Source organism: Arctopsyche grandis, chromosome 2, assembly GCF_051622035.1.
Source record: "Arctopsyche grandis isolate Sample6627 chromosome 2, ASM5162203v2, whole genome shotgun sequence".
Lineage (NCBI taxonomy): Eukaryota > Metazoa > Arthropoda > Insecta > Trichoptera > Hydropsychidae > Arctopsyche > Arctopsyche grandis.
The window spans coordinates 11,710,899-11,726,950 of NC_135356.1; the positions used below are offsets into that span (position 1 = coordinate 11,710,899).

At 36.1% G+C, this 16,052-nt stretch overlaps 1 protein-coding gene across 1 annotated transcript; it reads left to right on the top strand.

Annotated features, from left to right (window-relative positions):
- Positions 1-3,642: 3,642 nt before the first annotated feature.
- LOC143922088 (NF-X1-type zinc finger protein NFXL1) lies at positions 3,643-15,535 on the top strand. Its single transcript, XM_077445356.1, has 13 exons — positions 3,643-3,752; positions 4,249-4,543; positions 4,646-4,779; positions 5,826-6,008; positions 6,170-6,320; positions 7,511-7,773; positions 8,611-8,841; positions 10,051-10,394; positions 10,912-11,104; positions 11,909-12,109; positions 12,181-12,417; positions 14,447-14,569; positions 14,998-15,535. Exons 2-13 carry the CDS (start codon positions 4,270-4,272, stop codon positions 15,289-15,291), a joined length of 2,628 nt encoding a protein of 875 aa, XP_077301482.1. The 5' UTR covers positions 3,643-3,752; positions 4,249-4,269; the 3' UTR covers positions 15,292-15,535.
- The last annotated feature ends 517 nt before the right edge of the window (positions 15,536-16,052 follow it).

The following is a 16,052-nucleotide window of genomic DNA, read 5'->3' on the forward strand; positions in this document are numbered from 1 at the left end:
CTGGTCCGATGGTCGCGCCGATGCGATGCTGCGGCGGCGCCGCTCTTCCGAGGCTGATGTCGGTTGGTGGGGCGGCGGGGGCGGCAGGGGCATCGATGTGGTTGATGATACTCCGAGCTGGACCGTGAGTCGTTGTGGCTCGTGGAGGTGTTGTAGCGCTACCGCCCGTCTCGGCGTGACGACGCTCGTGGGGACGGACGGGGCCTTGATGATGATGATGATGATGGTGCTGAGGTGGTGTATGTCTTGTGGTGCTGGATGACCGTTCTATGTGTAGTGGATCGCGCATGACTCCACATCCAGCTGTCAAGATCGTCGTCTCATTCGCTCCCCCATTTTTTTTAAGCACCTGTCATCGACGTTGTGGCTGGACTCCAGTCGATAGGTAGGTAGGTAGGTAGGTAGGTAGCCGTGTCTGCTCGTTTATTGTCACCCGCGGGCCGCGACGCGTGTTGATGGCGATGGGGGCGCGGCGGGTAGCTTCCCCGCCTGGATCGGCGAGGCAGGGATGAGCGGCATGTTAAAATTGATCGAGGATGCGTGGCTCGATGTCGGGGGTCACCAGTTATGGAGGATGAACGAATGAGACGACTGGCATGTTAATGCACGTGTTTATTATATGACAGCTGAAGACAGAGTGAGTAGTGGCTCTCCGAACCCAGCTGGGTTGGTCCCCACTCGCAGGAAGGCAACCAAACTCGACCATGTCGTATAAGCGAGCCGCCACAATAGCATTTAATAATAACAGATAAAGTAAAAATATCAAATAAAATATAGCATTAGGAATGCCTTGCACCTACAGCCAGTTTCAATAAATATGTAAGAAACAACTACAAATACAAAACATCCCTGTAAGGCCCAAATGGAAGAGAGTTAATCAAAATTTCACTCATAAATCACAATCAATCATGAAAACAATGATGAGCGCAGACTACCAGATAAATGGGTTAGAGTAATTTCCGACAATTTACGCTCACTAAGGTGGAAAATATCACATTCAGTCTCGGCAGCAACGATTTCATTAAGAAGTCGAATAGCTCTTGGAATAGGAGCCATTCGAAAAAGGACTGTGCGGGCAGGAGGTACAGCCAGCAAATGATGATGTCTACCACGCACATAGTGATTAGGGACATAAAGTCCCAACTGCTCCAGCAACAACGGGCATGACGTATTACCACGTAAGAATAGGAGAACGAAACGAATTAATGAGAAGTTTCTCCGAAGTTCGAGGGAATTATACCCAAGCATGCCCAAAAGAAAAGGAGTGGGGTAGAGATATGGGTAATACCCATATTCTTTCCTATATAGGAAACGAAGAAATGCTTTTTGCACTTTCTCAATCATCAGAGAGTAATTTGCTTCATGCGGATTCCACACAATCGCATTATACTCTAGCTTACTTCTCACAAGCGAATTGAAAAGCAAGCGAGAAGACAAAGGATTGGAGAATAATCTTGCATATCTCAAAACAAATCCAAGTCGACGAAAGGAAACGTCAGCGACTTTCTTGATATGGTTGTGAAAGGTGAGCTGAGGATCAAAAGTGATACCCAAATCGACAATAGATTCCACACGCTTCAACAAGACGGATCTAATGGAATATCCGTGACAATAGAGCCAATGTGCACGTCCATAGCTCATAATTGCACATTTGTTTAAATTAAGTTCAAGGCCTAAACTAGAACTGAACTCCAAGACAGCGTTAATATCAGCTTGAAGGAGAGAGGCTTGCCTCTCATCCTTGACAGCAAAAAATAATTTAACGTCGTCAGCAAACAAGAGACATGATGCATTACATAAAACTCTAGGGAGGTTATTAATAAGAATTGTAAATATTAGTGGGCCTAAAGTGGACCCCTGAGTAACACCAGATCGAGTAAAAAATTAAGGAGATTCATTAAGACCATATCTAACAAATTGCTTCCTATCACTAAGATAAGAAGCAAAGAGTTTAAGAAGACGCGTTGAAAAACCCACTTCAGCTAACCTGATCAAAAGAGCGTCATTATTGACTTGATCAAAGGCTTTACGAAAGTCAAAGTAGGCTACATCAACTTGCTGACCAACGTAAACTTTAGACATGATCAAATGTGTGAAGCAGGCGAGATTAGTGGTAGTGGAACGACATGGTGTAAAACCATGTTGCTCATCACACAATAATCTTTTAAACTGCGCAAGAATCAAACGGTGAAGGATGATGTCAAAAATTTTGGGAATAGCCGAGATAATAGCAATAGGTCTATAATTTTCAACCTCATTTTTAGAGCCACTCTTATGAATAGGAATGACTCTAGATAATTTCCATTTTTCAGGATAATTACCAGAAGCAAGAATAAAGTTAAAAATAAACTGAAGAGGCTCTAAAAGCGAATTACAGCATACCTTTAATACGTCAGGGGGCACACCGTCAGGCCCAACAGACCCCTTCAGCTTCATAATAGCCATCCTAACATCTCCCAGCGATACCCGCGGAATGTCTATACCGACACCCTCAGTAACAATTTGTGAAGCCAAACTAGCATTAAGGGATGGTTTTCTCTGGTCAAAGACAGAGCTAAAAAATTAAGCAAAAGCATTGGCGACCTCAGGACCGTCAAAACTTTTATTACCAAATGAGAATGAATGCTCAAGGCCATGTGAAATATGCTTACTCTTAATAAATCTGAAAAAGTGGTTAGGATTAACCGCAATAGCACTCTCCATCTCATTAAGATAGACAGTATATCGCTCACTCACACCACGTTTCACGATCTTCCTAAGAGTCCGGAATTTCTCATAGTCACAAAATGATTGGCTACGTTTCCATCTTCTATGAGACAACCATTTTGCACGCACATCACTTATAAGTTTGGATCCAAACCACGGTGGAAATACCCGACGATGTTGTTCCGAATTAGGATAAATGATGAACCGAGGAACATAACTGTCAAATATATTATAAAGTATATTATACAAAAATTCAACAGCATCACCAGTATTCATGAGGTACATTTGGCGCCAGTCAATTGAACGAACCTCATTATAAACCAATTCAGAATCAACACGAGCAAAATTCCATCGCAGTGAGGAAACCCCAACCGATGAACAAGCTGAAGCAGCTCTCACAGAAGAAAAAAACAGAAGCTCAATATGTAATGCATCATGATATTATGATATACGATATATGATATTATATTCGTATACGTTTTGGAAGTTGTTTAGCTATGACGTACAGACAGACACAGACACACAGAATAGCGATATGATATATATGATTACAGGTTCGGTGATTACTGGTCACAAAGTCACTAAAATCTCTATAACGGAACATCCGGCAGCCGAAAAGTCCATCATACTAACGATAACTATCATACTAACGAGAACTTGAGTGCCAAATATTGTGTATTCGCGATTTTCATGGCAAAAATTGTCTTTGTGACCATCGCAATGTGACGAATAGTCCAATTACCATGATTACACGTATATTACACGGTGATTACTCCGCAAAAAGCGATCTCGCGCACGTCACTAAAATCTGACAGCCAAAAACTCCATCAATCGAAAGCCACGAATAACTAAATCAATAGATTGTCATGCGCGTGATCTCAATTTGCACAATAATCCGTTTACCAAAATTAGTAATGAAACGTCACATTATTTTGCGTGTGGCAACATTCACTTCCCCGCTCCCTTTGCAGTATGTCGATGTGGAGGACGTGAGCTATGAGTTGTCATCTGCTTGCTCTTTATCTCAATCATATCTTACACTTCCGGTGAGTTTTCAACCCTATTATTTATCGTATATTATATTGTAGACGTAATATTTGGTTCTAACGTAGAATACCAGAAGAATTCAACCTAACCTAACAACTTATGATTAAAAGGTAACCATGTATGTAAATTTTTATTAAACCATTTCCTCGACCTATATGAAGATCGAAATATGATACAGTAGCAAGAGAAAGATACGTGCTTACGTCTTGAAATCATATTTTCCATGTAATATAATATACCTTTGATATACATAACTTGCTTTTACATACGTTTTGTACATTAAAGATTCATTAAGTTGCGGTATTATGTATATTTTCGGTTTTTTTTTTGCAGAATTACATATTACGTCATTGAAATAAATGCGAATCAAAATATGTACATCTCTGACTCATTTATGCCGTACATGTTTACATTGCTTCATTCCCAGACGCGTCTTATACATACATACATTGTAATTTGATATGTTGTTGTGAATTTATCAGTTTATTTTTACAGACTGAACTGATTTAAATCAATATGGGTGAACGTTGGAGAAATAACCGCAACTCGGACAATGCATGGTTCAAAGGCGGCACGGGACGAGGATCTGGAAGACCTCCTGATTCACAAATCAAAATGAATTCAACTAAACATGAAGTGCCGACTAAGATCAAGACAAATACATCTAAACAGGAGGTGCCGACCAAGTTCAAGGAAGCCAGCGCAAATATGCAGGCGTCAATTCAAAAGCACGTTTCCAATTATGAGTCGTCTTCCGAGGAGGAGGATTTGGAAGAAGCTCAGATTTTAGGTTTATTGAAAGTCGATATATTATATTTCATAATATATACCAAAACACTATCGAGATATGGATTTCAATTTTATTTCATTTCCAATTGTGTTATTTTTTCAGATTCTGTTACCGGTAATTATATTGGACAAGGCAACATGAGTTTAGGAAAAACTAGAGAATTTCTTGAGCAATCATTCCAATCGGGTGCTGCCATTTGTCTCGTTTGTATTGCATCCGTGAAAAGAGTTCAACCTGTAAGTTTAGTTATTAATTTTTCTAAAAATGAATATTGAGTATAATATTGAGAATATTGAATCTTGAGAAATACTAAAAGTACGAGTCTCTAGACTCGTATTTTTAGTATTTCTCAATACAGTAGAACCTCGATTATCTGGACTAATTGGGGGATGAAGGTAGTCTGAATAATCGAAAAAATCACAATTGACAGGGAAATATGAGTACATTCAAGATGAATAATTTTTATTTGCTTACATTTACATATATAATATCATGAAGATCAATATTAAGACATTCAATTATGGATTTTTGCTGTTCTCTTTGTTCTTTATGCCAAATCGCGAATACTTTTAAGACACCTAGTTGTTTCGAGTTACATTCTTCTTGGTTCTCAAATCACTTCATGGCAACGTCTAAGCACTGAAAAGCTTCAAAATTTGTAGGACCGATATCCCCCTCGCAAATTTCCTCATTGTCTTCTTCATCTTGTTCCACTGAGGTAGATAATTCTTTTATTTCTTCATCGTTCAAAATTTTGGAATCCAGGATCGTTCGCTTCGCAATTTAACCACTGATGACATCTTCTTCGTCACATTCACCACATATTGAAAGATGTGCTATTGCTCTCGTAATGTCTCATCACTTATTAATGCGTTACTTGAACATACTAATGGCCTTTACAAAATTTTGTTCCACGATTTTTTCAATGTTGACGCCTTTAAATAATTACAACTTTCTGCTGCCTGTGTAACAAGTCTTTTAAATTTATTTTCTTGTAGAAGCTGATAACTGTTTCTTCATTATTTTCGTCTGCTAGCAATAATCGTTGAAACATCTGTTTTCTATATAAGCGTTTGAATGTTTCTATTACACCCTGATCCATCGGTTGTATTACAGACATGGCATTTGGTGGAAGAAATTTAAAAAAGCAGCAAAATCGTAAAATTTTTGATTTTTTTTAACAATTCAGATAATCGAGGTTATACTGTGGATGCTAATTTTTAAATTTATGCATTTTTTCATTTCCTAATCGTTGTTGTTTTATTATATACATAATTTGTAGATATGGAGTTGCGGTACCTGTTTTACTGCTTTTCATCTGCCATGTATTCAAAGATGGGCTTCGAGTACTATTTACCAACAGACCGAATCTTCCGATCCCACCGTCGGAGACTTACCTGTAAGGGTGAAGTCTTTCAAGAAGATCGAATGGTGCTGTCCAAAGTGTCGTTGCTCTTATAAACAGGTACAGTAATACAACATTGACCTAATATTTTCACATATGTAATCGTGTTTTTTTTTAGAATAATTTCAATTATTGCAATTCATATCCGTGTCATTAGTGACCCTACTATGTATATCATTGTATACTACAACTCGCATTAATATTTTAACTCGTATTTCCAGGAGAACGTTCCAAACAAATACGAATGTTTCTGTGGAAAGGTACGCGACCCGGAATTTCAACCGTGGCTCATTCCTCACTCTTGCGGCGCCACTTGCGATAAAGCTCTAAAACCGGATTGCGGACACAGATGTCTTCTCTTATGCCATCCAGGTCAATACATATATTATTTAACAATGTTAATACAAATTATGTTAGAAGCAGCATAGCTTGGTGGTAACCAAATGGTTGCCGGGTTCGATCTAATGGGTTGATCTCGATTGAAAAGCATTTCCGAGTATTATCTGTAGTGTTGCTCGTTAGACTTGGATAGTTGTGACTCCAAGTCGATCTTCTTCTATCTGAGTTTGCCAATTTATCTGATTTCATTGTTGAAACGGTTCCTCATCAAATTGACAAAACCATCCAAATACTATTTACAACCAATACTTAAATATGATGTGAAATTTATAATCTTTAAATTTATATACAAGTTTAATACAATATAAGTCATGTACGGACATCTTACCGAATCCTTTTTATTCTGGACGTCTTACCGTGTAACCTTTTTACCGTACGAATATATTATTTTTTAATGAAATTTATTTTTAATACCAAGAATTCTGAAAGCGACTATTTCAATAAATATGTCCCTTTTATTAACACAGGTAAAAAGCTTTATTGATGTCCATTATGATCAGAATTTGTAGAATTTATCCATCACCTTAATCATAATGTTGAAATGTTTCATCATTTGTTATTTTTATTTTCATTTACAATTACCATTTCAATCGCAGCCGATTTAATTTTTGATATTACTGATTTAATGCTGATTAATCTGGCACAAAACTGACAAATAAAGGGATTCGATCTCTATGTTCATTAAATTCGTTCCGAATATTGTTAGATTTTTCATATCAAATTATGTGTTTATTCGACTCGGATGTGTAGTATTCCATTGTACTTCATTTTTAACCGTACGATCTTATCTAATTCTATTTGCGTGCAGATAAAGTTTATTTTAATTGAAGAAATAAATTTTGTTTTATATAAATGTAGTAAATGTACTGGGCTATACCCAAAACTTGCAGCATTGTAAAAAGCATTGGATACAGACAAAGGAATGCGCTAAAAGACAGCTCACTCAGTAAAATGTTCATGTTCATGTTAAAAAGGGCGCATGGCAAATTGCAATGTAAGATTTCCACAGTAAAACGGATTCGTTAAAATGACCGTGAATCCATAGATGTCGCTCAGGGGCAACCCGATAATGGCTTCATGGGAGAATATAAAATGAATTCGGCTATGCCACCTTTCCCAAAGTATAAATAAAATATGTCAAACGTATTTTCACTTATTTTCAGGGTCTTGTCCGCCTTGTCCCAAGATGATCAACATGCTATGTAACTGCAAACAAAGCGATCCGAAACCTGTGCGATGCAGCGTTCACAACTGGTCGTGCACCAAAACGTGCAATAAGATATTAACGTGCAATTTGCATAAGTGCGAAGAGAAGTGTCACCCTGGCGAATGCGAACCGTGTCCAAAAACATCTCTACAAACATGTCAATGTAAAAAATTCACTGTGCAAAGACCGTGTGCCGACTCAGAATGGCGATGCGATACCGTAATACACCCTTTGGACTTTCCTTTATTCCATTTAGCTAAGCAGCAGATAAAAACATACTCAACCGCACACGCAGTGTAACTTTCAAACACTCAAAATAAAAAAAAAGTATACTAGTCAAATGAAAACAAAACTTCATCTATTGATATTATATAATATATAACTAAATATTATTATTATATATCGATTAAGTTAAATTTATTCGATTTTTTCAACGATTGTGAGTATTTCCATTATTGCTGTCAAGATCTGCATGATTATAAAATCCAAATCTACAACATTTTGTCACAATTTTTCAATTTTTACCTGCTGATAATTGTTGAGACGATTTAATACATAATTGTCGATGTCGATATGATAATTCATACTTACTTTCTATCCCTTTTATGATTTTGTGAATAAGTTAGATGTTTGATCTTTTTATCATAGCTGATTTCTTATTTGAATTATCATAATGGCAAAACTGGTTGATCATATAATTCTGATCTTGTAATCTAACGATAGGCATACTCGTAATCATCGAGAAAATTTAATAAACTGGCTGGAATTTGTAAATTGTTTAACCAGTAAGCTATACTCTGACTTAAGCCACATCCTACATCCGTATTTTATTATTCAATAAATTATTTTTAAACCAGAGGAATATAAGAATGTCGGATTTTTACTTTGAAAAAGTTGTTTGAAATATATTATATGTATGTGAGTTTTATAACAAAAATCTTCAATCAATAAGAACTCACTTCCACATTTTACGAAATGCTTATGAAATGAAGTGTATTTATGTGTTGTTTGAATTTTCATGCATCATATTATCGTTAACATTATGATCTGTTTTAGGTGTGTGGTAAACCGTTCGCTTGCGGTTTTCACAAATGCGAAGAGATATGTCACGTATCGGTGTGTGGCGATTGCCCGTTCACGGGTCTACAAAAGTGTCCTTGCGGAGCCGTTCACAAGGAAGTAACTTGTCCCAATGAGGTCACATCGTGCGGTGGCACGTGTGATAAATTGCTACTATGTGGCGAACACATGTGTCCTAATAAATGTCACAAAGGACAGTGTCCACAGGTGATGAATAATATGATTCGTATAGGTTCGGTAGAATAATTTGACGACAATTTTCTTTCCCATTATCTGGAGGCATTTCTTTTAAACGAGTTTTCGTCGTTTTTAACGATTAATCTTTTGCCTCCTATATTCTGTTTTGGTCACTTTTAATTTCTTTCATGTCGATATTCCAATCGACGGTTGTTCTTATAGTAGACACTTCGTGCTGTCGTTTTCAACCCATCTCGAACAATAGCATTTCGTATGTACAATGTTCTATTGTCTATACGAAATGCTATTGGTCGAGAGGCAGCGAAAGGGATGGCACATACGTTTTTCCTAAGTGTCTTCCTACAGAATGTGAAACGGTCGAAAAAGCAAATATCGGAAGGCAAAGATCAAAAATCGAAAGATCTGAAGTCGAAAGATCAAAAAAAAAGGGTGCATAGTAAACAGTACTATGTATTATATATAATGTATATCAGTGGCATGCGGTGAAATTAGCTCTCTTTTTGTCACACAGCCTTGTTTAATGTGCGCGCGCAGGATACGGGAGGAAAAGCCTGTTCTTCTTGTTCCTGTTGTACCCTGCTCGCGCAAATTAAGTGAGGATGTACGACGGGGGGAGAGAGACTTACCACACGCCACTGATATATATACTAACCGTTTTTCATATATATTCATGATAAACGAATATTTTCGACTTTTTCGCGGTCACCCATTTGAAACAGCCACTACTGCCACTGTTCATTTGGTATTTAAATACAATTTTATTGAAGTACAGTGCCATAAAAGAAAATGCAAATTGTTAACATTTTATTTATCGGATCGTTATGACATTTTATGTCTCTTTTTACAAGCACGTTTTAACTTTATATTTAACTCTATACTTCTATATCCTTCCCTTCTCAAATGATAAGCGTCTGCTTTGCCATTTTATATTATCAAACTGCAAAATTGAAATTCAATGTCGAAAGAAGTCCAATGCATCTATTGAATATGCTGAATTTAAAAAATGGTATACACAATTGCAATATTGAATTTTGCTGAATTAAAAGTTCAAATTGTGAAATGAATATTATTTTGAAACAATTTTTGCTTAGTAATGTTTTGAAACATGTGCTTAAAATATGAATTGAAAGGTAGAGAAGATTTAACAATACATATAAAAGATCTTATTAGATACAAGTGTTATGAAACTAGAATTAATCTGTCTTTTTATTTCAACAGTGCCTCAAATTGGTTGACAAAACTTGCCGGTGCAGACTACACGTAAAGCAACTGCCATGTCATAAACAATATTTATGCGAAACTAAGTGCAAAATAATGAAGGAATGTGGACGCCATGCTTGCAATAAAAAGTGCTGCGATGGGGAATGTCCACCGTGCGACAAAGTATGTGGCAAGACCCTGCAATGCAAAAAGCACAAATGCCCGAATACGTGTCACACCGGTCTGTGCTACCCGTGTCCTCTGACTGCCAAAGTGACATGCCGATGTAACGGAACGTATTACTCCGTCCCCTGTGGAGTCGAAAGGAACACAAAACCTCCAAAGTGTATGCAGAATTGCAAGTAAGCACATTTTTTACTTCTGCGAAGCAGATTCGACTGAAACTATAATTATGGACCAATTAACAATATGTACAAGTTTGCTCATATAGCTGTCACTGTCAAAAATTACTCAAACCGTCATGCAATGATTGGCTATCATATTGGCTACACATATTCTGAGAATTGTGAATGTTTTACGACATATATGTACATATGTATGTATAGTCTGGTAAATTCTATGGTAATATTTTGATGACTTATTCAAGGCCTAGATAAAAAATACATGGTAAATTTGACCAAACCATTAGCTGATTTGTGTGACTTTGTAGTCTTGTTACTAATCATGATAGCGTTGGTGCCAAAACATCATCTGTTTGGAATAATCATCACTGGGCTTGAGTTCGATTTCTCATGTGTCATAAACTGACGGCTTTAGCTGCGAGTCTGTTTTAGTTATCGGGGTCTGTCAGTAGATTTTTTTTGCAGTATCAATGATATATTTCTATTTTGTGATAATTTTTCATTTTTGTTTTTTTAGACTTCCGTTCACATGTGATCACATTAAAGAAAATTTGCACAAGTGTCATTTTGGTGCTTGTCCTCCTTGTAAGCAAAAATGCGGTAAAACTTTGCCGTGTGGCCACAAATGTTCCATTTTGTGTCACAATGCAGTTCCAGTTTTGCTGCCACTTCCCAAACCAGCTGGCCCGTGGGAAGTTCAAGCACCTAAGGTATAATTTTTGAGTTGCACACTTTTTCCATATATTTTTTTTATATACTGCTCAAACACTTCATCGATAGGCTATTAATCTTAGTAGGCATATTGCCAATTCGGTTTTGTCCCACTCTAACTGTCGAGCTAGAGTCGGAGTCGGACTCCTTTTTATTATTTTCTTTCATTAACCCTATGAATGCTGACTAACGCGGATCGACGTTTTGCCAACAAGTCCATGAGCCTGAAATACGCCGATGGGCGTTATATTTTGAGTATGTAAAAATAAACAAGAATACTACCCGCTAAGCCTTTCCAGGTAGCATTAAAAAAAATGCATTGAACATGGGGTCGTGTAATCCGTGTGAATGTTTATAAAGATTGATCTTCACTATAATTTCTGAATTTATAACCATAGCAGAATTTCTCGATGGACATCCCTAACTGCCGAGTATTTTAGATTGTGGCTTGGTATTTCGATTGTGAGCATTAAATTTTAACAACAATGAAAAAGATAGAACTAGTTTTGGAAAAACACTACTTCTTTTGTTATATGTATTAGAGATATATTAGAGAGTTTAAACACACCTTTACAAAACTCGAAATTCTCTGTGTTTGTTATCTAGGATAGTGATCTACGGTTTGTTTGGATTAGCTCCAATTTTTAAACCTGCGTTCTATTGGATTTCTAAATAATTCTAGTTGGAAGTGTTGGCGAAATTTTCAGCGTGGCGGGCTTTCAACATAAAAGACGTCAGCACTCAAAGGGTTAATAGTATTAAGGCGCAATACATTATTTATTTATGTTTTATTTTTATTGCAGATTGAAATACGAACTTTACCATGTCTGCCGTGCAAAGTTCCAGTTACTAGACCGTGTCTGGGCGGTCATGAAAATGGCGAATTCCCATGTAGCGAAGCTCGTGTAACATCTTGCGGAAGACAGTGCGGTCGTCCATTGAAATGTACGAATCATACGTGTAGCCGAGACTGTCATTCCGTCCAACCATCAGCCAACGACGAGGTGAAAATTTCACCATTCGTTCTATCTAATGCTATAATTGAAACGCTGTGATTAAAAACGTGTATTTTTAGGTTTTTACCGATTGTGAAAATTGTTCACTCCTATGCAGATTTTCAAGGCCCGAAGGATGCAAACATCCTTGCACGAAACCATGCCATCCACCACCTTGCGATAAGTGTCAACAATTTTTGAAGAAACAATGCCACTGCGGTCTCACCGAGCTCTATATAAGATGTTGTCTTTTGACAGACTCTGATGAAAGTGTCAAAAGCGAAACGCTCTCGTGCAAACAACAATGCAGTCGCATGGTAAGCAAAACTGCCTTCGGTTTCATAACCGATATCTTGGTAATTTAGCAAATCATCAAAGCCTGTGCAGCAACCGAGGATTTCTCGTTAATAAGCGTTTATAATAACTTGGCTTGCGTGCGCCAATCTGCCAAAAATCTTGATATTATACACAAACATTATGCTGTTGACACTTGGCAAGGTTCTTAAAACTACATGTACATATGTGCATGTGGATTTTTGAATGTGTGTAGGGTTTGCAATACCGGACAAAATATCAATACCGGTATTTTGCTATTATAAATATCAAAACTGGTATTGTAAATATCTAAACCGGTATTGCAAAAAGCGGGCAATGGAGTTGTCATACTTGTGGAATAATTTAACATCAGTTTCATTATAAATTTAATATAAAAAATATATTTATATCGTTTTATAATGTTAAAAAGAGAGTGGCCGAGCAGTTCGATCCACAGTAGGATTTTTTTATTTATTTACGTCGACCTTAATTCCAGGCTCCCTACAATTTATTAATACTCAAGAGATTTTAAAGGGGGAAAAATAAATCATGAAAGTGTGTTAAATTCGTCTTCGGAAAAGGTGTAATTTGAATTTATATCGATTAATGATATCTTAACACTCAGCCAACCGCGTGATTTCATACATTTGCCCATGTGGCGGCACTGTCACGCGTATCAGCACCCAATTACCCGTGACGGCATTAAATCACTTTATATAATTAGTTGTCCTTAAATCTTTAAAGCTTTATAGGAATTTTAATTTTGGGGTGCTCAATGAAGTCGAACCGTAAAATTATACTGCATCTGAGCAACCAAAAAAAAGAAATCAGGCAGTATATTTAACATAATATTTTTCCATGTGGCTGCGTTTTTAATTTGAGTTTGCGCGTTATACGGGAGTGTGAATTCGGAAGTAAGTATTCTGAATTCGGCTAAAATATTCGTCTCCCGGTTTCGGTAATATCGGTATTGCAAACCCTAAATGTGAGTAATCTTATATTTGCTTTAAACTTAATTGAGCACATTATACGTATATTCAGGATGTCCGAACATAACTACACGACGTGTGTTGCTCTAAATGGCAAAATTGAACGGAAATAAGAGGTTAATCCTTTGCCCACGGCAATAAATATAGCGAACAAGCCCTGTACGCGGCGGCACCTTTTTCGCGAATTTGGCAATCGAGTTTTCGACCTTAAATACAGATTTTAATATTTACTGAAGTAACCAGATATGTTAATTAACACATAAAGTATTATTTTAAACAATAAAATACATAATATATCGTAGTTTTGGATTAATTGTCAAATAATCATTCTTCATAATTGTATGAAGATGTGACGTCACATGAACGAGGTTTCAGTATGGTTCCACAAAAAACTAATTTTTGACTGGTATATATTCATTTTAAGCAAATTGAATAGATGGCATTCAACTCAGTAATATATTCAACCAATTTTGAACCTTAAAACAGTTGAAATAGGCGCATATAAGCCTCAAAATCCCGTGCAAAGTACAGAAATTCTATGGAAGACCGCCGCGCTACAGACTTGTCGCCCAAAGCTTCCATAGAAGACGGCCGCGGGCCAACGGTTAAATGACACTCAAGGCGAGGCTATCGTTAGTTATCATCGGAAATGTTCCGTAAATTTGATTTTATTTCTACAAAAGCCATTTTTAAGTAAAACTGGATTAAATACGATGCTTTGAAATGCAACCTGATCTGGAACGCACCGTAACTTTTCTGTGAAGCTACCGCTTTAGTGTTTCAGTTATTGGTTTTCAGTAGTATAGGCAGAATATTTGATGAATTTGACCTTATCTATCTTCCTTTTCTTCATTCTCGATATCAAAAATGCTCGGATGTTAACAAAAATTATGCTAAACTACAATATGGCATATATTTTCATTGCAAAAATGACAAATTTGAGTTATATAAAATTGTTATTTGATTTGTACTTATTTAAAAATTTACCGCTTTAATTTGACAACATAAATTTTCATCATTAGATGTATTTATTTTGTTACAGTTGGGATGTGGACATAGATGCTCGTTTATTTGCCACTCTGGAGAATGTTCGAAGGACTGCTCAAAGAAAACACGGGTATTTTGCGCATGTAGAAGAATAAAGAAGGAAATGCCATGCGATGTGGTAATTAATACTATTTCATTTTGATTTATATTTGCACGATTGTATTTTTAAATTGAAGGCTGGTGAGACTGTATGCGCTTTAAAAAAAAGAAAACATAACTTCTTCAATCAGAGCACAGATTAAAACATGATTAATTGAAAAATAGACGGTTTTATAGTGCCTTTAAAAACGTTGATTTATCTAATAATATCTTTTTATGGTTTCAAGACATTTAAAATAAAAAAAGCAATAAACTTTAATGAGTAAGGGAAAGCCAAACATGTCATGTCTGTACTTTAGTTAATTAAAGTCTTGTCTTTTTAATTTATTTTTACAATTCAATTTATATTAAATCATTGTAAACTCGCTGCTATTTAGTATGTGTTCTTTTCGATATTTTAAATTCATAGTCTTCACCTTATGTATGTATGTACTTATACTTTTATAGGTGAGACAAAATGAAGTAAACATTCCATGTGATGAAATTTGCAAAGAGAAGAAACTTCAGCAACTGAATGCCAAAAAGGAGGAAGAGGATAAAAAGAGACTGGAAGAAGATGAAAAGAATCAAAAGGAGCTCGAGGAATTTGAACGAAAGTTTGGCAAAAAGCGATCCAGAGGACACAGAACCAAAGATATTGCACAAAAAAATAACGTTTCATTCTGGGCAAAATACAAGTACATCGTAATGGCTTTTGCCGTCGTCGTCGTCTCTTCGATAATCGTATACGTTAATATTTAATTAACCACTGTTAGACGATTCAAACAGTGCACATATACTTATTTTGTATGCTCTGTTGGTTTATTTCGTTCTGTTTTTTGTGATGCGATGGTTATGCGATAAGATCCTAAGCAATAAAACGGTGGTTGTGAAGATTTATAGCACAATAATCGGTACTACCGGGAAGTTTGTAACTTTGTAACCTTGTTCTGTAATCAAATATTATTCAACAAAGAGTTGTTGCTATAATAAATAAAAAAATATATGTACATACATACATATATACATCACAACACGTGTTTAAAAGTTAATTTTTAATATTGGTCTACCTTAAATCTGAATTTCAGAATGATTTATTTTGAAATCTCGATTAAATTTTAATCACATATAACAGTTTATTCCAAAAAGGAATTTTACACTCCTGATTTTTATTTTTTTTAGTTTTAAGTGTTATTCAAATGTATTAATCACAATGCGAACTGTTTTCAAGTCGCTTCAATTTATTTGCACCATATTTTAGCGTATACTATATACATACATACATATATAAATAAAATAGAATTTAATATTTCCCAAATTGCATATGCATGTGTAGCTCGCCACTAGCGTTTAACTATAATTCAATGTCAATTTTGCTAATTGCGCTCTTGTATTATTATAATTTGGATAAAAATAAAGCTGATATAGCGTGTGTAATGTGAGTTATTATTTTTATTTTTTGAACAAATCATCTGCGTTGTTGCCCAATTTGCGACAATTTTTATCTTGCATTTTTTTTTTGT